Source organism: Mastigoproctus giganteus, chromosome 12, assembly GCF_048544385.1.
Source record: "Mastigoproctus giganteus isolate SK-2022 chromosome 12, ASM4854438v1, whole genome shotgun sequence".
NCBI classification, from domain to species: domain Eukaryota; kingdom Metazoa; phylum Arthropoda; class Arachnida; order Uropygi; family Thelyphonidae; genus Mastigoproctus; species Mastigoproctus giganteus.
Genome location: NC_143586.1, coordinates 155729116 through 155754358, shown reverse-complemented (window position 1 = coordinate 155754358; position 25243 = coordinate 155729116). Strand labels below are relative to the sequence as shown.

Sequence of the window (25243 nt, the reverse complement as noted above, 5' to 3'; positions counted from 1 at the left end):
ATTAATAGTTGATTCAACTTCTCCAACAAATTGCTCCCTGGATGGTGCCAGCTTAAAAACCTCTAAGTTCACCACTGCAGTCGGTACAGTACAGCAGGGGACTTCTTAGCATTCTTTAGAATTGTTCTGAGTTAATGTTACTAGGCCTAAAGCAAGACTAATGTTAACCTGTCATGCATCCGACTCAAGTCACTATAACACTTGCATTTTAATATCCAGCATGATACTCTTCCTTTGCTCTTTTTCAGCAAGCCATTGCTAACAATTGCATGCCTTTTGTCAGCCATTGTGTCAAAACTGTTCACCAGAACACAAAAAATAAATAAGTGAAAGAGAGGCCACACCGGAGTAAACAGAACATTTTCATGAGCATACAGTACAGTCTGCCACACACTGACTTTCATTGGGTGACAGTTTACAATAGTAGTCACTATACAGGTATATCATCTGTGGAGTTGATTGTCGGACTAGCTATGGAAAAAAAAAAAAAAATTTTTCTTTTTGAGATAAATAGCACAATAATAAATCAGCACTATGTCGTGCAGTGTTAGGATATAAACTCAAATTGAAAAAGGATAGTGTAGAATAGATGTGCAAAAATTTGCTTCCAGAGTATAACAGCTTGCCAGAAAAACTTTTCATGTGGTGTTACTGAAGTGAGTAGTTGAATTAATTTAAAGGATTGGGCAAATCATTAGAGGGGTCTACAAATGATGTGGGAAGATAGTTTCTTCTCCCCCCCCCCCCCGAGTGATGCATGGTAATATAGGGGGGTATCCATCTGCAGTAATGTTCACATCATTACAGTATGCACATTTATATTCAACTGTCATAAGATATTATTTCTTGGTTCAAGAAAGTAAGTCATTATCAGCCTTTGAGGTCAACGATCAACCACCAGACCCAATCAGTGAGGCATGATTCAAATGTTCTACGAATAATCAAATCTGCACACAAGAAACTCATAAATGACAAGGTTCTGCTGTAATTAGAATAATTAATAATAATAAAAAAAAAATTATGTTTCATTTCAAAGATGAAAACTGCACACATACAAACACTAAATAAGTACTTACTTCTCGGGGACTAACTGGAGATAAAGAAGATTCCCTCTCTGATTGAGATGGTGGCCTCTGAGGAATATATAATGCCCTGATATCTCTTTGTACATCTTGATAAAATGCAGCTTCCCAGAACTGTTGGTTATTCCAAACGGCATGTTCTTGAATGCAAGTATAAGCAAATTGGATCACTCCTGTACACAGTTTCTAAATAGTAAAAGAAACACAATTTTTTTTTTTTTTTTTTTTTTAACTCTCACATGTCTATCACAATTTCTAGAATTTTAGTTATTCATTTTAATATAATCCCTTATAATCTCATTCTTCCAACTTGTTATTAATTTTAAATTACATATCAGCTATTTGTACTGGCTGTCAAACTGGGTTAGCTAGTAAATTCAGTAGTTCTCTACTCTAAATAAATGTACTGCTTCAAGATAGAAGACTATTTGCTATATATTTAAAGTTTGTGCCATTAACCATACTCAAGTTTACTTTTGGGATGAAAGAGAGCTCCATATCTTAGAAAGGACTCTGATAGAAAAGTAAATTTGAAGATGGAAAAAAAAGTAAGACCTGAAACAAGAAATGCAACTTGAAACAGAAGGAAAAAAATAATAAAAAAATCTCCTTCTCAGTTGTTCTTCATAGGTCTCTCACCATGGTTTTGATCCTATTTGGGATCTCATCGGTGGGTAAGCAGGCATGTAACCACCTGAACAACCCAGCAGTGAGATATATTCACAATATATGAGATGGTATAGCAATTAAAAAAAAACTAGTAAAATTCAGGCAGAAAAGTCTTGTGCTATGAGACTTGCAGAATATTACTGTACAGCAAGGCCTCATTCCGTATACAGAAAAAGCAAACATTTCTGTTTTCCAGGATTGTTTTTCTACCCCCTCTTTTCCCCCACAAATCATCTCTTGTTCAAGATTTGAAAAGGTGTCAAGTTACTGCTATGGATAAATGGATGGTTGAGAGGCAGGAATCAGAATGATTATTAATGGCCACTGCTCTTTATGGACTAATGTTATCAGTGGAATCTCTCGGGATTCAGTGCTGGGCACCTTACTGTTTTCAATATATATTAATCATATTGATGAAGCCATACCAAGTTTAATGTTTGTTTGCTGATGTTGCAAAGATTTTTGCGGTGGTTAACGACAAGAATTAGGGCATGCTTTTCTAACAAGTCCCGGATAAATTAGGAAGATGAGCAGAAAGTGGCAGTCGAGAGTTAATATTGATAAAAGCAATGTATGTAATTCAGGGATTACTGGATATCAGTAATCCCTGAATTACATACAACTGAACTTCTCCGACAGTGCAAACAAGCTGCTAGGGTAGCTCATGAAGTCTTATCAGCAATATACAGGAATTTTCTCAGTAGAGAGACAAGGAGGTGATTATCCTGTTCTATAAAGTTATGGTTAGGCCCCCATCTTGAGCACTGCACACAGGCCTGGAAGCCTCATTTTAGGAAAGATATTGATCTGTTGGAATGGGTGCAGAGAATAGAACAGGATTGGTCAGGAACACAAAACTGTTTCCAAGAAATGCTTCAGTTCTGTAAACTGCAGTTTAGTTCTATAAACAACAATATCTGTAAACTAAGCACCTGCAAGAATAATTGACTGAAGTGTTTAATGCCTTAAATAGATTAATTAAACTAAATGTTGATGGCATCTTTATCCTTTTGCAGATGGCACACATAAGGGGATATTGAAAAAGGATAGTGTAGAATAGATGTGCAAAAATTTGCTTCCAGAGTATAACAGCTTGCCAGAAAAACCTTTCATGTGGTGTTACTGAAGTGAGTAGTTGAATTAATTTAAAGGATTGGGCAAATCATTAAAGTGGTCTACAAATGATGTGGGAAGATAGTTTCTTCCCCCCCCCCTTTTTTTGAGTGATGCATGGTAATATAAGGAACACCTCCACACTATACAGTGATGCATTTAGTAACAATCCCGGTTTGCTCATTCCCATGTACAAAACAAGGCTTTTCTCTAAATTTTATTTTATTTGATTTTTTAACTGCCATAGTATCTTTCTTATCACATATCATGAATATATCCCATTCACTGGATTGTTCAAGTCACAGCCATGCCAACTTCACCACCATCAAAACCCAGGTAATAGACCCTTTTAATTTTGGGCTAAACTGAGTTTGAGGTTGATAGTGACGCTATAAAGTGGGTTCCTTTTCTTTTCAGTGAACTCACTTGATTGTTATTCTTCTTTTCCACCTTTCTTCAGCTACTCTTTTACTGTTTTAGAAGCCTAGTAGGCTGAAATGAGTGTTTCATCTCTGCGTAAAATGGGACAAAACCACATTATGGCATACACTTTAAATAAATAGCAATACACATCTCCATCAGAGAATTTTATCTAAAGCAGTGCAATACCAAGGCAACACATGGTGGAGTGCCTTTACAACATACAATCAATGCATTTAACAGCAAATTCAGTTTGCTTATATGCAGAATGAGCCTTTGCCCTATAAGCAGGGCATGTACAAAATTTTTTTTTGGCTAGCGGCCAAAACAAATAAAATGCTAAAGCTCATGGACTGTCAGTACAGTTCCTTATCACTAACTACACATTTTTCAATAAAATATGACATTTGTTACCATTGTTTATATTTTATGTTATAGATATAAGAAAGCTATAAAACTAAAATTTTACTAAAAATGGATGTTTTCAAAAGTCAACATATACAGTGGATTCCGGTTATTTGGGCCACTGGTTAATCGGAGCAAATCTTAAAAAGCAGAACCCAATCGAGAAAATAGCCAGGGTTTACTTTGCTTAATTGGGACAAGATGCCATTTAATCGGGGCACGAGACTGCCGCACTGGAGATTACCCTACGATAGTCTCCGACTGTACCACACAGTTCAGTTGGATTTCTGGTGGCCACAACCATAAAAACAATTGGCAGTCAACTGTGTATTGGGCTTTTCTGTTAGTGCAATCTATCATAAACAGATACTAAACTCGATCTTACCGAATTTAAGATAATACCGACACAGCTGGAATTATGTGGGTTATTATGGTGAAATGTGTTTACACTTCTATGGAATCTTCAATCATATAAAAAAATTAATTTTCAGAATCTTCTCTTCATTCCTATTTTTTAAGCTTCATAACTTGTTACTCCATTCTCACTTGCATGTATCGTGTTACTTGCAATTGTGTGTGACGTGTTCTTTGTTACTGATTGCTTATCTTTTTACCGTTTTAAATTTTAATCCCCACCCACAAATGTCAGTGAACAGAAATGTCAACTAGTTAGTATGTACATATTACTATTAATCATTTGGATTTTCATGCATCATTTAATTGGTAAGGTAATAAAGGGTAAATTTGTGCTTAATATATCTACTTTTATAGCCTGTGAATAATATTCCTCTTATTTTCGCTAATTAGAATCGCTGTTTAATAGAATTAAAATTCAATTCACAAAAATGATCACAATGACCGACGCTTACTACACATCCTATAGTGAACGGTACTTTACTATGGTGACTCCATCACAACGTGATTTGATTGCACAGTGAACCAATTGGAAAGCAAGGGTCCATTGTTATTTTTAACTTTTTTTATGTGAAACTTTGGATGACTGGGGCAGCCGCTTAATCGGGCCAAAATACACTAGTCCCAAATGTGTCACAAATAACCGGAATCAACTGTATTTTGTGACACATTAATTTTAAACTTGAAGGAAGCATAATACTTAGGGTTACTAAGTATTATGGCAGGCTGAAAAATGTGAAACAGCGTGCCAAACATGGACTGTAGGTTGAATCCTGCCCTATAATAATGTTCTATGGCTCACATGATATGATGCTTTTTTTGTCTTTAACTCGCCATCCTGACACAAGCAAGGAATGACTGCAACTCTTGAAGAGCGTGCTTATATAGCTGAAAGTAACAGCTGATGCAACATTACATCACCTATGCATGTCAATCTTATCTGAAGCAATCTGTAAGAAATATTGCCATATACTTACATTATTCGGATGACAATTACAATTTTAAGGGGTGATGCACTTTCTTTGAACACCAGTGTGTGTGTATATATATATTATGTGTGTGTGTGTGTGTGTGTATATATATATTATGTGTGTGTGTGTGTGTGTGTGTACATACACACACACACAATTGGCATTATTTTAAATTTTATATCGGTTTTATTAATTGGATTTAAAGTGGTAAATTATACGGGTTTTTCGGCTACTGTTTATGTCTTACCTTTACTTTCCCGTTCCCATTCGTTCGTTTTATTTTGGGTTATTTTTATGTTAATTTTCCCTCTACAGTTTTTGCCATACTACTGGCTTATGTTTTATTTTATTTTATTTTGAAATATTGGATATATCTTGGCTTTATATGGAGGATGTGCATGTTGCTGCCTCTAATGAAACTATTTATTTATTTATTTTATTATATTTTAACTTTTGTCATTATTTAAATATATATATATATACATTGAAACTTCCCTTTAACGGACAGCCATGGGGAACGAGAATTTGTCCGTTAGAGAGAAGTGTCCACTAACAAGAAGTCTGAGGGAGAAAAAAAAAGAAAGAAAGAAAAATCGTTAAACATTTAATGTAAAATTAAATTAAAATATATACAGATTTTGAACAATATTTTTGAAAATAATATACAATTACATACACAAGAGAAAGAAAAATCGTCAAACGTTTAATGTAAAATTAAATTATATACAGATTTTGCATAATATTTTTGTAAATAATATACATACAATTGTGCTATGCATATTATGACTTTATTTTAAGAAAAATACATACAGTAATCACTTAGTAACGAATGGGCCTGGAGTACTGGGGTCCATAGTTTATAATATACGTAAGTTAGTTATAATCCAGTTTAATACAAATATATACTAACAAAATCAGTAGCTTTCGAGACACGTGTCTCTTTGTCAACTGACAAATTAAATACAAAAATACAACGAGCTGAGTGAGGCACGTTAATCATGCGTCATTATTGTTGCACGGACGTGCGCTGCTTTCTACACCACTGATCATCCAGCAATAAAACGGTTGTCTGTAGGATGGGATGTAGACGTGTGCCTTTCTGGTGATTTAATGCCTTTGGATTGTTTACTATGTTGAGTGACTCTAGCCATAGGCAGTGGCGATACGTAAGTTAGTTATAATCCAGTTTAATACAAATATATACTAACAAAATCAGTAGCTTTCGAGACACGTGTCTCTTTGTCAACTGACAAATTAAATACAAAAATACAACGAGCTGAGTGAGGCACGTTAATCATGCGTCATTATTGTTGCACGGACGTGCGCTGCTTTCTACACCACTGATCATCCAGCAATAAAACGGTTGTCTGTAGGATGGGATGTAGACGTGTGCCTTTCTGGTGATTTAATGCCTTTGGATTGTTTACTATGTTGAGTGACTCTAGCCATAGGCAGTGGCGAAAGTGTCGTGAGTGGTCTACTATTTCAAAGTCGCGTTTGGGGTCAAGATCGTGGTTGGTGGCCCAAAAATGTTCCGCGACCGCGGACTGGTCAGTTTCGGCAAGCCGGATTGCTCTGTCGTGTTCCGTGAGGCAATCCTGGAGACGCCTTGATGTTTCTCCTATGTAGCAACTGTTACAGTCTCTACAGGTGATGCGATATACCACATTGCTGCGTAAGACAAGTGTGACAGGGGTCTTCACGCTGGAGACAAGTGAACGTAGGTTCCTGCAGGGTAATTGCACACATTTGATGTTGTAACTTCTAAGGACCTTCGAGATCCATCCTGACACGCCTGGATAACAGGGAATGTAGGCGGACGATATACCGACTTGGTTCGGTGCTCTTGGGTTGGATGTGAGTTCTTCTGCCTGTAATAGGCATCTACTTAGTACATGGGGATGGATAACCACATTTGGTTAGGCCGCCTTCACACGGGAGATCTCGTTACGCCTAATTGTGTTGGTGCTGGAATGGCTCCAAGCCCTGGAGAATAGGGTGCGGACAGTGCTATTGAGATGGCTTGGTGCATGGCCGGATCTGTAGTTAGTGAATTGACCGCACCACATAGGTTTGCGGTATACTGAGGTCTCTACGCGATGCACTAGGATGTCCAGGAATGGGAGCCTACCGTTCACCTCTGATTCTATAGTAAACTTGTGACAGTTCCATAGTAGCCAACATCGCCATGGAAGATCTGGAGGAGCAGATACACCAGAACCCACCTACACCTATTACAACATGGTGTAGATACGTTGACGATATTTTTACCGTAATACCACGTGGTTCTGAAACTGCACTGCTGGAATACCTCAACTCCCTATCTAATTTCAACAAGTTTTGTTCAAAGTCTCCCAGCATATTTGTACACAATAGTACAGTCAAGCGTTCCTTAGAAATTTTTCCGCTCTGGCACTTTTCGTTTTTTAGACTCACTGTTTTTTTCAGGAAGAGCTTTAAAAAACAACCCTGTTTCGTCACAGTTGTAAATATCCTTAGCTTCAAAATCACGACATAAATCTTCCAATTTGACGGTCCACTCTGTTACAACTCCAGTATCAACAGATCCACCTTCACCACTTACTGTTTTCCAAGAAATTTTATGCCGAGTTTTGAACTTGTCTAGCCATCCCACAGAAGCTTTGAACTCATTTACTCCCATAGATTTCGCAACCTCCAAAGCCTTTTCCCTAATAATAGGCCCATTAATGGGAATTTTTTTAGCATGTGCGCGACAAAACCATTCATACGTAACATTGTCAATTTGAAGTCCAACAGTTTTCGGGAATGATTTTTGGACCTGATCATTTCCGTGTTGCCAAAATTGTTTGAGCAGTTCATTTTTTTTTCTTTAGGATGTCACTTACCTGCGTCTCCCTGATTTTGAATTTTGCAGCAAGATTGCGAACACTATTTTTTTGCCGATCATATGCATTAATGAGTTCAACTTTATCTTTTAAAGTTAAATGTTTACGAGAAGACATTGTGCACTTCACACGACACTGAACAAAACTGAAAACTCAAAAGATGAAAGGCCGACCAAATTCCCCCCTCCCATGCACACACACCGAATTCATCAGAAGTTTTACATGTGCCTTAAAATTCTTGAAAAAGGGTTTAGAACCGTGACATAAACCTTGATAAAATTCAGAGAATCGGAAATAGAAAATAAACACACGATTGAGGCAATACGTGGAAGAAAAGTTCCTAGAAAAAGGGCCGTGAGCTCGCCCGCTGTCTGTTATGGCGAGATCAAATTAAGTGCTAATCTAAAAGAAACAGTGCAGATTGCCTGTCCACGTCTGTTACAGAGAATGTCCGCTAGACAGAAGCTGAAAACACGTTAAAACCAATAGAGGAGAGTTGGGAAATTTGAAAATGTCCGTTGTAGAGAGATGTCCGTTAGAGAGAGGTGTCTGTTAGGAGAAGTTTCACTGTGTATATATATATATATATATACAGTGGATTCTGGTTATTTGGGCCACCGCTTAATCAGGGCAGCCGTTTATTTGGGGCAACAAATCTTAAAAAGCAGAACCCAATCGAGAAAATAGCCAGGGTTTACTTCGCTTAATTGGGACAGCATGCTGTTTAATCGGGGCAGAAGACCACAGCACTGGAGATTACCCTACAATTGTCTCCGACGGTACCACGTGGTTCGGTCGAATTTCTGGAGGTCACAACCATAAAACAATAAAAACAATTAGCAGTCACCTGTTTATTGGGCTTTTCTGTTAGTGCAATCATAAACAAATAGTAAACTGGATCTTACTGAATTTGCAATAACACCGACAGCTGGAATTCTGTGGGTTATTATGGTGAAATGTGTTTACACTTCCATGAAATCTTCAATCATATAAAAAAATTAATTTTCAGATCTTCTCTTCATTTCTATTTTTATAGCTTTGTAACTTGACTCGTTACTCCGTTCTCACTTGCACATATTGTGTTACTTGCAATTTGTGTGTGCCGTGTTCTTTGTTATTGATTGCTTATCTTTTTACTGTTTTAAATTTTAACCCCCACCCACAAATGTCAGTGAACAGAAATGTCAACTAGTCCGTATGTACATATTCCAGTACATATTAATTATCCGATTATCACATATATTTAATTTTTTAATTGGTAAGGTAATAAAGGGTAAATTTGTGCTAAATATCTCTGGTTTTATAGCCTGTGGATAATATTCCTCCTATTTTTGCTAATTAGAATTGCTGTTTAATAGAATTAAAATTCAATTCACAAACGTGATCACAATGACCGGCGCTTACTGCACATCGTATAGTGAACAATACTTTACTATGTTGAGTTCGTTGTAACGTGATTTGATTGTACAGTGAACCAATTGTAAAGTGGGGGGGTACATTGTATTTTTAACTATTTACGTGAAACTTCGGATAATTGGGGCAGCCGCTTAATCGGGCCAAAATGCACTAGTCCCGATGTGTCCCAAATAACCGGAATCGACTGTGTATGTATGTACACACACACACACACACACACACACCGCTTCTTGATTAGACCGGGGGTTCGAGCCCGTCACCACCAAATACGGAGGATGCGGAAAGGTCAAGGGAATGACCACCGCATATTCCCGGAGCAATATGGCCTTAGTTGCTAATGCTCCTAAAAACCAAAATAACAACACACACACACACACACACACACACACACACACACACACACACACACACACACACACACACACACACACACACACAGAGAGAGAGAGAGAGAGAGAGAGAGAATCGGATCTAACAGGTAGAAAATTTAGTAGGGGTGCCACAAAATAAAATAAATTAGTTAGGGTGCTGTTATTAAAAAAAGGTTGAAAACCACTGTAATAAGGGAAGGAAATGGACTTGGAAAAATCCTAATGGCTGCAAAGCTCAAACTGATTATATTCTTGTCAAATTCATATGGATCCAATCTGTTCACAACTGTAGTCAAATTAAACTCTTACCATACATGTAGATGCTTTTCTAAGATTGCCTATTAATAAGGATGTTAAGTTAGGTAGAAAGATCAACTAGGAAAAATTAAATGATCCAATAACAGCAAAAGATTTCATGGACAAAGTAGAATAAGTTAATTTATGTATGAAGTGTGTTACATTTCAGGCACATTCGATTTTTCTTAAATTAAATGATTTTCTTCTCATTTTACAGTTATCTCCTTATCGATTAATTACTGAGATTATAACTTTATAGAACACCTAATAAAACAACAATAACACACTAACACAGTGCATCCAGTTGACATGGGTGACGAGTGCAATTTTGAGTCAGTTAGGTGTGATATAAGCACTGGGAAAATGAAACTGAGAGTAAGAGTGTGTTATTATTATTATTAGCCATATGGTGCAAGGAAGCCTGAGGCTTATGCTGCACCAGCCAAAAAAAAATTTGAAGAGAGAGAGAGGAAGCATTAGCATTAGTAGAGGCATATGATGCAAGAAAGCAAGCTTATGCAGCATCAGCAAAAAAAAAAAAAAAAAAAACCAATTCAATTTCATCCCTCCGTTCGTTCGAAATACCTGTCCAGCTGAGCCTTAAATTCACATAAAATTCAAGTTACGTAGAGTTCCATGGAACACAACACATATACGTAAGTCGGAGAGTGGCTGTACAAGTTTTCATTTTGATAACTTACAATACAATGTATTCTAATTATACTATATTCCTTTACATGTACAATTGTCGTATAATTATTACACTTTTGTTTATAATTTAATTAACTCAATAATTAATAATGATAGTCTATGAAAAATAATCCCTATATTTACTATCTAAATTAGTTGGAAGGGCTCACCTGTTAATGTGATCTGGGCATGGAGTTTCGTAGTCTAGTTGAGGAAGACTGCAGTGGAAGGAGTGGACTGACTGTTTTTATAGATTGGAGTTTAAAATATTTAAAAAATTTAAGTCATTTAAAAGAAACAAGCAAATGATTCTTTACTCAAGCCAAAAGAAAGGAAGATGAATAGCATTTCCACATATGTGAAGATAACTTGCCTACAGCTATATCTGCTTGGACTGTCTTTTTTTTTCCTTCTTCAAAACTTCTGTGGCATTTTTCAGTTTGGTAACATCGTGCTCATATATTTTTTCTCACATCTAACTTTTAATCCTTTCACAAGTGAGTTATTTGATGGTCAGAGGGCTTGTGCTGTGAGTCTCAAAATGCACATAGGTCTGCAGCAGTGATTTTGAAATGCAGTTGGTTGGCTAATGTGGTTCAATTTCTTTAAAATTGTATAGTTTTATAATAAATTACTTAATCTACCACATAAAATGATAGTGGCATGGAATCCTGCATTTCCATTGGTACTGCATTGCAGTTATTTCTTGTTAGTCATATTCTAAAAAGCGAAGTAATCTTATAATAAATAGTACTATTAAAAGTTATATTAAGTAATTTTCACTACTTTTCATTTGAAAAACATTTACAGCTGAATATTCCAGTGCTAGAAATCTCATAATTACTTATCTGATTTAATTTTTAAGTTTACTTTCAATTTTTGTATATCTAGTTTATTTTATAATTAAAAAAATTATAATAATTCTATGGCCAGTGTATTTTATTTCAGATACAGGCATACTTGAAATAGAACTGTGATAGGCTGATCTCAAGACCTTATTTATTTTTAACATGTTGCATCCACCTATATTTCCAAAAGTGCCTTCAATGTCCTGTAATTTTTATTATGTTGAGAAACTACATCGTTTCAAAAATTTCTAAATAACCACTGAAAAGTAAAAGTGGAATTCATAACTAAAAGTGAACACTTACTTTTGGGCCAAGCTGTATATCAAAATGAAACTCCAAACTTTATTGGAAGTTTATTCCATGTACATTAGCTAACTTCAACATAAGTGAAAAAAAAAAAAAAATAATAAATAAAATAAAAATATATACCAAACTATAAACAAAAATGAAGTGCTGCTGCTAATAGCTCAATCTGATCAGTGAGCCAACAGAATCAAGCAGCTGTTAACACTGTGTGCCTTTACTTTTAAAACACTTGTACACTGACCACTTAAGAATAAATGCTATCTGCATTAAAGCACAAAACATCACTCGTTTGATGCTTATATGCATCAGATGCAGTGAATGTGTTAAAGTAGTACACAGGGTGTAAAAGGTTTCTGCCCCCCCTTGTCTATCATGCATTAGATCTGTACGTGCGTGCGTGTGCGCGTGTGTGTGTGTGTGTGTGTGTGCACGCGGGTATTTGTGGGTCAAGTTGCATGGTATTAGCTGAAAAATCTAGAATAACTTGGGGGGGGGATCCTACTACTTCTCCCTAAATATACATATACAGGTTTAATCAGAGGCAGTAGAATCACTATCAGAATTTGAATACAGACCTCTCCAAATGACTAACAAGTGGATGAACTGCAACTCAGATGAAACTTTTATGATCAGGGCATAAGGCATGTTAAAGCTTAAGAACTCGGTCTATATGGAATAGGAACAATAGGCATTTCTTACTCATTTCATAAGAAACACTGAAGAATTTAGGGTGCAAAAAAAGGATAAAAGCTGAACTTTTAATTATTAATCATTTGAAAATTTCTGGAGTTTAACTTTAAATAGCATAAAAACTTAGTTATGCTAGTCAAATAAAAAACAAAGTTAGCCAAATAAAAAACACTCACTCGCTCTCTCTCTCATACACACAAACAAAATAAATTTCACCTAGAGACTAAGAAATTATTGAAATTATTTTAAATACAGACAACTTACTCTACAGAAAGCCATGGCAAGGGGTAAAATTGCTGCTGCCACTCCATGTTCATCCATACTAGAATCATCCTAAAAATTAAACTACACATATAGTATAACATTTTCAATTTTGATATTCATGTGTATAATATATAGTTGATATTTATGAAACAGTATCAAAATCTCACAAAACTATACGAATGAATGACATTTAAGAAAATAAGTAGCAAAAGATATTGAAATTTTAAAACTTGAAATAATAACATAGTAAATTTATATTAGTTGTTGTGCAAACTGTAAATAGCTACACAGGTCTTTGCTATAAACATTTAGAAGAAGAAAATGCTTCTTCTAAACACTGGAGCTTGTTATTACAGTAGAGCATCAGTAATCTGGAATAACTGATGTCAGACCTCTTCCGGATAGCCAAATTTTCCGGATAATTTTTAAGATTCAAAATAAAGGTTAAATAAATTTAATATTTAATATTAAATTAAAATTTATATTATATAATATTTTCTATAATATTAAATTTAATAAATAAATTTAATCTTACCTTACAATTAATTGAAATAAGATTAATTAAATAAAAAAATTATAAACCAATCTTGGAAAACAGAAACATCCATCCAAGCATTTTTATGATTTTTATACAAAACAGGAAAATTAGAAAGATTTTTAAATGCTCTCAATTTTTTCGACTTACTGATAAGAGCACAGACAATCTGTGCGTCCCAGTGGCATTTTAACACATAGCAATTGTAATTCGCTCTTTTCTGATCTTAAAACTTGGTGCATGTATTTCTCTTTTAGTGGCTAGGGTTTTCTCAGTAATGCTTTCCATAATAAGCCCATCTCATCAACATTATAAACGTTTTCTTTCTCATAATTTGCTATAACTGAAGCAAACTTACTTTTCAAAGGAAAATTTGTCTGCAGAAAGTTTCTTGCCTTGAATATCTAAGTTCACGTATACTGTGTCGCAGTTTAAAGTTTTTCGGCCAACCTGTGCTTGCCTTAAAATCTTCATTATCTATTAATTTTCGATTAAAATCCAATGCTTTTTCACACAACATTGGACCAGACACTGGTTCACCTAACTCCCCTTCTGAAGAAAGCAAAAAAATAAAGTGCACTCTCTAAAGCGGCATTTTCAGGTTTCAACATTCTTTTTCCTGCTAGATCCTCCTTCACTATCCATAATCAACACAAATTCTGTTATAGCATTCGAATACTTCTTGATGTCGTAAATTGTTGAAGTCCCCATATTAAACTCTTTGGAGAGATTTCCTAAATTTCACCTTTTCTATTAATAATTTCTGTTTTTTGTTGCAATGTTAAAACTATGCGTTTTCTTTCCATTCACATTTTACCATAAAAAATTGAGAAAAATAATAAATCGCACAGTTTCAAGCCGATATTATTCTTACCTAATCTGGAGCTGAACTAATCTTAAATTCACTAATGGTTTCCGAGAAAACCCAGCAGTCTCTGTGATATTTTTCTAAAGCACATTTCTGAAGGTCACAGAATTTTGGAGGTCACAACCATAAAACAATAAAAACAATTTGCAGTTTTTGGTTTATTGGGCTTTTTGTTTGTACAATCTGTTATAAACAGGTAGTAAACTCAACCTTTTGCTTATTATAATCAAAACTCAATTTGCAAACGTAATCACTATAACCGGAGCTTACTGTACTACGTTAATAAAAAAAAAAAGGAAGGTCAGCCTTGCAAATTATTCCAGATAACTGATGTTCTACTGTATTTACTTTTTTCAGGCTTTGAAATTCATAGAATTAATTCAAGAGTGAGGATGGAATTCTTGCTATCCTTCCCTTTAGTCTTCACCCACCCTTTGCTGCTCATCATTCCATAATCTCCACCCCATACACTCTCCCTCTCTATCTCATTCCACCCCTTTTATCAAACTCTAAAAATAACTACCTTACTTAATGTATACTTGAATAACACCTAATCAACAATGCCTTTTTAATTTATATTTTGTTAATTTAATGCATATTTTTGTTAACTTAATCTCACTCATAGGGTCAGGACTACAATAAACCAGAATTCACATATGAAGTTGCTGAAAAAGTAAGACTTGACACAGTATTGATACATCCCATATAATTATGCAATAAGCTATCACACCTTTGTAGGTGATCCTATCCATGCCAATGAAATAATGAATGATAACTTATTTCTTGCATCTAGCATGCTTCCCAATGCTCAACATTAATTGGGCAACTCAAACCAATTAATCAATAACCTTCAAATGATATACTCCAAACCTCATAATCTAATGTTGGCACAGGGTATTATTTGTGGCAGTCACACTGTTTGCTTAACTCTATTTATTTCAGTTTATTTATTTTACTGCCATTATTTTTATATTTTGTTTATAATTGTAACTTTTACTCACTTTCTAAATATTATTATAATGATAAAAACACTGCAACTTCAGACTTTTAAGAAAAGATGCAACAGTTTCAAATGTCTATTTTTTTTGATATACTGTTCTGGTATTGGAAAGTTTGGTATCATAAATACATAAGAGATATGGGAATTTATTATTCATGCAAATACATATTCAATATGTGATACTTGTGCATACAAAACCACCTGCAGATGTTGCTTAAAGTTTGCCATAATTGCAACCATAATTCCTTCAGATATTCCCTCCATAAAAGCCACAATCATAAAAGCTGCAATTTGCTCTTTCAATGATATGTGGATTATTCTTGTAAACACTGTCCTTTAGAAATTCTACAGAGTGAAAAAAAAAAAAAAAAAAAAAAAAGTGTTGCCACAACTGTTTTATAGATTCCTGAGCTACAAACAACAGCTTTCCTGTAAACATGAACTTTTTACAGGCATATACAGAGATTTCTCTCTGGAATTCAGTTCTTACTGTTTATACTATTAAAATTTCTTTACTAATCTCAAACTGTTAATCTTTGTGGACCTTTTCTACAATTATATACCACTTGAAAATCATACTGCACTGTGTAAAAGACTGCCAGTTTGATAAAACCTCTGCTCAGTAGTATACTCCATCTTGTTTACAGAACTTTCTCACTAGGACAAATCACTAACTCAGTGGTTTTCAAATGGGCTGCCGCAACAACATTCCAGGGGTGCCACATAATTTGAGATTAAGTTACTTAAACTTATTATTTTTTAATTTATATGTTTATTTCATTATAAAAAGGCGTACAGTATCTTTTAAATTTGTGGTGATCTATAATTGATGTTTACTTAGTACCTCTATATAAAGAGGAAAATTATATACTGTATATATATATATATAATTTGTATTATGAAATGTAATAAATATCATATAACATATTTTTAATATTATATATATATATATATATATATACACACATATTAAGGATAATATAAAGAACCATTGGAATAAGAAAATCAATCCAATAATAATACCATCAGGGATCCAAGAAAACGCAAAAAAAAAAAAAAAAATATATATATATATATATATATATATTATCGCTTTTTACCGACAATCTAGATGACTTCAACTGGGGCCAACCATCCAGAATGAAGGCAAAAAACGACAAGAAGTTCTCTGTTTCTGTGATGATCAATATATGCTAAGTAATTTAAAAATCTAACTAAATATAAACCAGTATAGGCCGGATGTAAATCGAATATAAAGAAATCGAAAGAAGATAATAAAAGATAATAAAAGTTAAAAAAAATTTAGAAATATTAGAATCAAAGGTAAGAAATATAAGTAAAATATAAATGTAAGCATATATTAATCATCGTTGACCTGACAGAGAATGTAATTTAATGATTACAATAAGATTAAATGTATAATACATACTACATATTGACCGTATCTAGGACATAATGTAATAGTCGTCAAAATAATATGTGGTGCCCCCTATGTGATGGATACGGTAAAAATAAATAATTAAATTAACGCATACAGAAACATGCAGATAGTAAGAAGAAAAACTAAAGGAGTAGGAATAATAGAACCTGAACTCCATAAAGGCGAAAAATAGTGGTATAGATAAGAAATAGTTTCTCCTACGTCCTCGCTTTTATGGAGTTCAGGTTCTATTATTCCTACTCCTTTAGTTTTTCTTCTTACTATCTGCATGTTTCTCTATGCATTAATTTAATTATTTATTTTTACCGTATCCATCACATAGGGGGCACCACATATTATTTTGACGACTATTACATTATGTCCTAGATACGGTCAATATGTAGTATGTATTATATATTTAATCTTATTGTAATCATTAAATTACGTTCTCTGTCGGGTCAACGATGATTAATATATGCTTACATTTATATTTTACTTATATTTCTTACCTTTGATTCTAATATTTCTAAATTTTTTTAACTTTTATTATCTTTTATTATCTTCTTTCGATTTATTTATATTCGATTTACATCCGGCCTATACTGGTTTATATTTAGTTAGATTTAAATTACTTGGCATATATTGATCATCACAGAAACACAGAACTTCTTGTCGTTTTTTGCCTTCATTCTGGATGGTTGGCCCCAGTTGAAGTCATCTAGATTGTCGGTAAAAAGCGATAATATATATATATATATATATATATATATTTTTTTTTTTTTTTTGCGTTTTCTTGGATCCCTGATGGTATTATTATTGGATTGTTTTACTTATTCCAATGGTTCTTTATATTATCCTTAATATTATAGACATTATGGGTGTATTGCATGATTGCTTGCAACTGCATTGACTCATAAATATTATTATTTACATATTAGTTACAGTTATTGTTGTTTTAACTTTCTTTCTTTATTTATTTTTTATCAATAATTATAAATATATATATATATATATATATATACGGATATATACAGAGAGAGAATCGGATTCAGCAGACAAGTTAGATCTGAGTAGGGGTGCCGCAAAATAAGATAAATTACTTAGGGGTGCCGTTATTAAAAAAAAGGTTGAAAACCACTGCACTAACTGGTAAAAAACTACCATCTCTAATAAATTGTTTAATGAAACCAAAACTCACTAAGACTAGCCCAATAGATCAAAAAATATAGATATTCAAAACTGTTGCATCTTTTATGGATGACTTTATATATACCGGGTGGTTATAAAATAAGTTTCCCTATTCAGGAGACCCTAGCATCAAAATTGTTAGAGATAGCGCTGTGAAAATTGGTGGGTATGTCATTTAGGGTATGGGGAAGCGATTTGTAGAAGGAAAAAAATTAGTTTAAATTTCTACCACCAGGGGAGATATTGGCACTGTAAACATGAGATGGAATACTTAACTTAGGATTAGATTTTAATATCAGAACTTAGAAATCTACACACATTGTTCTATGTGCTTTCCTTCACTTGAGATGGCATTCTGAAAACGGAGACTGCATGCGACAGGTGAGCGTAGCATCTCAATGGGGATGTTGGCTACGTACTGTTTAACGCTTGCTTTCAAATCAACAAGCGTCTGTATGCCGCCACGGTAAACTCTGTCTTTCAGGTATCCCATAGCCAGAAATCACAGGGATTGAGATCTGCTGATCAGGCTGGCGAGAACTGCAGAAAGTCTCTAAAATGATGCAACCATTTCCGAATGTTGAACAGAGCAGTTCCTTCACTTGTCGACCAACGTGGGGAGGGGCACCTTCTTGCACGAACACTAGTCTCCAAGCATTGCCTTTCTTGCAGAGCAGGAATAATGTGATCTCTTAGAAGCGTGCAGTATCGTGCACTAGTTTCCATACACCTTACGGGCCCATGAGGTGTAGACCCTTTAAAGAAAAATGGTCTGGTTATAAACGCTGCTGTGAATCCACCCCATACTGTAACGTATGGACTTTGTAGTGGTCTTTCATGCACAGCAGATGGACGAGAAGAAGAGTTAAATGTGCCTCATCAGACCACAAGTTCATTCGAGCCATGTAATGTCAAGTTCCATATGAGCCAGAAATCATAGAGCAGTCTATTCGTTGTTGCTGATTACAAGACTTTAGTTCTTGCACTATGTGAATTTTGTACAGGAACCAGCGTAAAATTATTCAAAGCACTTTACATAGTAGACTAAGGAAGGTTCAAGTCTCTTGACGCAACTCTGTCACTACTGACTGGTAGTGTTGCACATTTTGACCCGGAGGCCATTGCAACTGCCACTTTTGTTTTTTTTTTTTTTTTGGTAGTTGTTGGCGCATCGGCTTCTGTGGCCATAATGCACCTCCCAAGGTTTTTTTGCAGTACTTTGATCCAAGCCCAAGGCAGGATTCAAACCCGCGATCTTTGGGTTGCCAGGGCAGGCGCTTTACCCACCTGGGTAGCCGGTCAGCGCAACTGCCACTTCATCCACTACTTCCGTTCTGATATGTGGTCGTCTCCTGTCTGAAATTACACCTAACTTCCAGGTCACTTAAATTTCTTTAATAGTTTTCAAGCCCCACTGACGTCAAAGGTCCTTTACGCAGACCTTTAAGTTTCTGATATTAACGCTAGTGCTGCATTAGCATTATTATTATTCTGTAGAACAGTTTTACTAAAAGAGCACATTCCTTTTTTGTAAGAGTTATAATGGTTATTGATGGAGGAGTTGGCCTTTCTGCTTTTATCTAACAGGAAGTCATTTGCATAAGCAGTGTGTCTTCAAGTAAATGACAACTTTTACTTATGTGCAGTGCCGTTTTCCCCTGGTGGCGGAAATTCGAACTAATTTTTTTCTTCTACAAATAGCTCCTCCCCATACACTAAATGATATACCCACTGATTTTCATAGCGCTAACTCTAACATTCTGACACTAGGGGTCTCCTGAATAGGGAAACTTATTTATAACCACCCAGTATATATTGTCATTATTGCAAGTCATGCAAGTATGCTTATGCAGCATCAGCCAAATAATAAAAAATTTTAAAAATAAATAAAAATAAAAGAAAACACACCACCCACCTAGCCGACCGGGCTAGCCGATGTGGGTAAGTACCTGCCCGGCAACCCAAAGGTCGCGGGTTCGATTCCCACCTCGGGCTTGGATCAAAGTACTGCAAAAACCTTGGGAGGTGCAATATAGCCACAGAAGCCGATGCGCCAACAACTACCAAATCAAAAAAAAAAAAAAAAAAACCACCCACCTCATCTGTTCTCCCTTCTACTAAGATGTCTAATTCTTCCTTAAATTTATTAAAACTACCTGTTTTCCACAACACAAATGGTAGTTTGTTCCGACAACCAAATACTCTTGCTGAGAGCAAATTTTTTTAGTACCTATCCTACAGCCATCTTTTTCAGTTTAAGTCCCCTTGTGTGTTCTCTGAGAAAGAATTTGAATACCATTTTCATTGTTTACTAAATTCATTTATATCCTTAAACATTTCAATCAAGTCTCCTTGCAAGTGACTAGTTTCCAAGCGTTGCAATTTGCAGAACCAAAGTCTTTTGTGACAAAATTCCTTTGTGCTATCGACTAATCTGGTTGCTCTTTTATGCACCCATACCCAAGAGATCCACATAAAGGCTTTCAGAGCTGTATTCTAAATGTGACCTAATCATTGTATAATACAATGGGATAATCATTTCCTGCTAAAGTGTTGTATATCACTTACAGGACCCCATGAGTTGTTCAGCAGCCTGTCTTTGCACTGCTTTGAGAACTTCATGCGAGACGGTACAATTACCCTTAGTCTCTTTCAATCTATACCACCTTGAGTGTGGTACCATCTAAATGGCATTATTTTGGGATTACTGCTGCCTATATGTGGTACCTTGCATTTACAAATGTTAAACCTTAACTGCTACTTCTCAGCCTGTCTGCCTAATTTTTCTAGGTCTTGTTGTGGTGTCTCAATTCCTGTCATTAACAACTGTGACAAACTTTGTATAATCTGCAAACTTAGACAATAAGCTCAATATGCCCTCATCACTGAACCCCTGAAAGACTCCACTAATAACATTATTTGTAAAATAATAAGAGGAGTTTACCTCAATATAGTACATAGAACACTTCCATATATTACTCTCCAGAAATTAAAACGAAAAAATCGAAAAACTTTACGTTTCGATTGTAAGTTTTTCGATTTTTTCATTTTAATTTCTAGAGAGTAATATAGGGAAGTGTTCTACGTACTATATTGAGGTAAACTCCTCTTATTATTTTACGAATATTGATATCAACGTAGAACATATTGAGCATCACAGCTCTGGTTCATACTATCTAATTCATTTTTAGAACCCTTATTGACCATTTCATTCACTTCCTATCTCTCCAGGTATAACTTATCAATATACAGGCATACCTCGGTTAACGTTACCTCTGATAACGAAGCCTCGATATAACGAAGTCTGCAATTTCAAGCCCCATTTAACATAAAAAAATATTCCAATTTAAGACCAACGCCCGACAATCATTCGATTGGTGACTGACGGCGACTCGTTACGTATTCCAGAGTGCTCCCGAGCTGCGGGCGTGTCTGTTATAACAGTTTTGCACGTCAATCGCATAATTTAGTTGTTGTTTACATGATTGACGTTGTTTCAGTGTGGCGCATTGCAATAATCGACGTAGGTTCTTTGTAGCATTACATAACGTAGATTTTGTAAATTTTAATAGAAATATTTTTGTTTTAGTTAATTAAAATGTCAGAATCAAAGAAAAGAAAAGCAATTTCTGTGGAAACTAAACTTAATATCGTACGACGTGTTGAAAGCGGCGAAAGAAAATCCGATGTGGCACATTCTTTAGGATTAGCGCAATCAACTTTAACAACCATACTAACCATACAACATTTGTTAAGGGCAGGTCTTGCCTGACCAATTTGATTGGATACTATGATGTAGTCACAAAAGAACTGGATGCAGGGAATAACTTTGATATTATATATTTGGATCTTAGAAAGGCTTTTGATACTGTTGCACATGGAAGACTGCTGCACAAATTGGAGCAGTGTGGCATTGGAGGCAAATTGCTGCTATGGATAAGGGGATGGTTGAGTGGCAGAAGACAGAGAGTGGTAATCAATGGACACTGCTCAACGTGGACTAATGTTATTAGTGGAGTTCCTCAGGGTTCAGTGTTGGGTCCGTTGTTGTTTTCGGTGTTTATGAATGATATTGATGATGGGATATCAAGTTTAATGTCCAAGTTTGCAGATGATACAAAGGTTGGCAGGGTTGTTAAGGACAACACTGACACTATGCTGCTGCAACGGGATCTGGAAAGGTTGAACAGATGGGCTGAGAGGTGGCAAATGAAGTTTAACATTGACAAATGTAAAGTACTACATATGGGAAACAGTAACCCCAGAGCAACGTATCAACTCTGCTGTACTACACTGACAGTGGTGGAGAATGAAAAGGACCTGGGGTAATTGTGCAGGCAGATATGAAGTTCTCTGAGCAGTGCAGACGAGCTGCAAGAGTAGCTCATGGTGTCTTGTCAATGATATACAGGAATTTTTCTAGCAGGGATAAGGAGGTGATTATTCCCTTGTATAAGGCAATGGTTAGGCCACATCTTGAGTACTGTATACAGGTCTGGAGGCCTCATTTCAAGAAGGATGTAGAGCTGCTGGAACGGGTACAGAGAAGGGCAACAAGATTAGTGAATGGAACAAAGGGTTGCTCTTACGAAGAAAGGCTTAAGTTTTGCAAATTACAGAGTCTGGAGACTAGGCACCGGCGAGGTGATCTGATAGAGGTGTATAAGGCTTTGAATGGTTTGAGCATACTCAATGCCAATGGGATTCTTCATCTTGCTCAGAATAATCAGCTCAGAGGGCATAAATTCAAATTGAGGAAGGACGGATGTCGGATAGATGTGAGGAAATTTGCCTTTGGCCAGCGGGTGGTTGGTTGGTGGAACCGACTTCCATCACTTGTTGTTGAAGTTGATAGCCTAAACAAATTTAAGGCTCAACTGGACAGGTATTTCGAGCGAGCGGAGGGGTGAAATGGGAGTGGTGTGTGTTTTTTTTTTTTTTTGGCTGATGCTGAATAAGCTTGCTTTCTTGCATCATATGCCTCTACTAATGCTAATGCTAATGCTAAGTCAATCAGAAAAAATAAAACAGTCTGCTCAGAATTGTACAGATGTTACAGCGGCAAAATTAACTCGCTTAAGGAATCCAATTTTAGAAAAAAATGGAGAAAATGTTAAGTTTGTGGATAGATGATATGTCACAACGTCATATGCCTTTAAGTCAAATGGTGATTCAAGAAAAAGCATTATTTTTGTTTAATCACCTGAAATCTAAACAAACTGAAGAAATTACGGAAACCTTTGGGGCTTCTCGTGGTTGGTTCGAGAAATTTAAAAAAACGGGCCAGGATTCATAGTGTAAAATTAACAGGAGAAGCTGCAAGTGCAGATGTTGAAAAACTAAAGGAAATAATTGAACGTGAAAATTTCCCACCAAATTTGGTGTTCAATGTTGACGAAAGCGGTTTGTTCTGGAAACGGTTACCAACAAAAAGCTTCATTTCTATTGAAGAAAAATCAGCTGCTGGGTTCAAAGCAGCCAAAGACCGTTTAACGTTACTCTTTGGATCAAATGCCTCTGGCGATTATAAATTAAAATTGTTATTAGTTTACCATTCAGAAAATCCGAGGGCGTTAAAAGGTGACATAAAAATGAATTTACCTGTAATATGGAAAGCAAATAGAAAAGCGTGGGTTACCAAGGAGTTATTTACTGATTGGTTTGTTAACCACTTTTGTCCTGGAGTAAAACGGTATTGTCAAACAAACAACTTTGAAGAAAAAGCTCTTTTGTTGTTAGACAATGCTCCGGGACATCCTACTGATCTTAACACGTTGGACACATGCATTCCTGTCAAAGTTGTGTTTCTTCCAGCAAACACAACTTCCCTGATTCAACCATTGGATCAGGGAGTAATAGCATCATTTAAAGCTTATTATCTGCGTCGAATTTTAAGCAATTTAACTGAACTAGAGAATAAAGAGGAAATGACAGTTAAAACTTTTTGGAAAAACTACACCATTAAAAACGCAATTGAAAACATTGATAGTTCTTGATAGTGGTCATTCTTGGAAAGAAGTCACTAAGAAATGCTTAAATGGAGTTTGGCGCAAAATATGGCCAGAAGTTGTACTAGAAGAAGAAAATAACATCCAAGAAATTAGAAATGAAGTTATCCAGATGGCTCAATCAATAGGTTTCGAAAATGTCGATGAAGAGGATGTTAGAAATTTATTGAATGCACAAGATGATGGTTTTTCAGTGGAAGATTTAGAAAACCTTGTTAGCAACGAAGACAAAGATAATGAAGGCGAAGTTAAAGAAGTTCCTGCCGAAAAAGTGTTAACAACCAAAGATTTAAAAAGGTGCTTAAATGAGATTGAAAACGTTTTAAATTTTTTTAGTGAAAATGATCCTGATTTAGGAAGAAGTGTTATAGTTAAGCGATCAGTGTTAAATGCAATAACTCCGTATAGGCAATTGTTAAATGAAAGAGAAAAAAAGAATAAACAATCAACTTTAACCTTATATTTTAAAATGTGATTTCACTTTGTATGTAAGTTGACTGTTTATTTAATAAAACTTTTCTTTGTTCAAAAAAAAAGCTTTTCATTTTCTTTACGTAGGAACGTATCCCTATTCTGGCCATAGTGTTTTTACCTCTGAAAATGAAGTTTCGCTTAACGAAGTAATTTCGTGGAACGCATCCTATTCGTTAATCGAGGTATGCCTGTACATAATTATGGAGGATTTTTTGAACAACTTAGTGCAAAATTACGTTAAATTAATACTAAGATACTCAGCCCAAAGTTACCATATTTCTTTTCTAAAATATTGCCTTCAAAACAACATCGTTCCGAAGTTTGCTAGGATCAATTTAAATCAAAAAATTTTGGGCATAAAACAACTAGCACTAGCCACATCCCATAATATCGTTAAACTTGCCTTAAAATCTCAATATTCTAATAAACAAAAATACCTTTCCCAGGTTAGGAAGCTTTGTGATAAATTAAAAAATTATCTACATCCTAACAATTGGTCTGTATTGAAGACCTCCATAGATTTGCGATGGGAAGCACAGACCTCAGATATAAAAAACAGACATGTTAACAAATTACAAACATTATCGGGAGGATCACGACACGTTCATATGAATTCTAACACATTGTCAGGGGGCTTGCAACCAAGTGCATACAAGTGGGCTGACAACCCCCCCACGCAAACACAAAGTGTGCTGCCACAGAATACGTCAGCTAGTTCGCGAACACCCTCTCGCCCAGCATTCAATGAGCCGACATATCAACAGGTTACAAATCTTTCCTCGTATACGCTATCGCAAAACCAGATTTCACTTTTATCAAAAGGATTAAATTATAATTTACCACCTCGAAAACTACCTAAAAAACAGTGCATAATTGATATTGAATTCAGACTTCGTAATGTTCCACAAAAAGATTTATTTATTCAAC

General features: G+C 35.3%; 1 protein-coding gene across 1 annotated transcript in view; it reads right to left on the bottom strand.

Annotated features, from left to right (window-relative positions):
* Positions 1–25243, bottom strand: part of Sbf (SET domain binding factor) — a 540931-nt gene that overhangs the window by 263056 nt on the left and 252632 nt on the right. Inside the window, 2 exon segments of the mRNA XM_090386505.1 lie at positions 1077–1268; positions 12824–12892. Coding sequence (XP_090242631.1) covers positions 1077–1268; positions 12824–12892 — 261 coding nt within the window.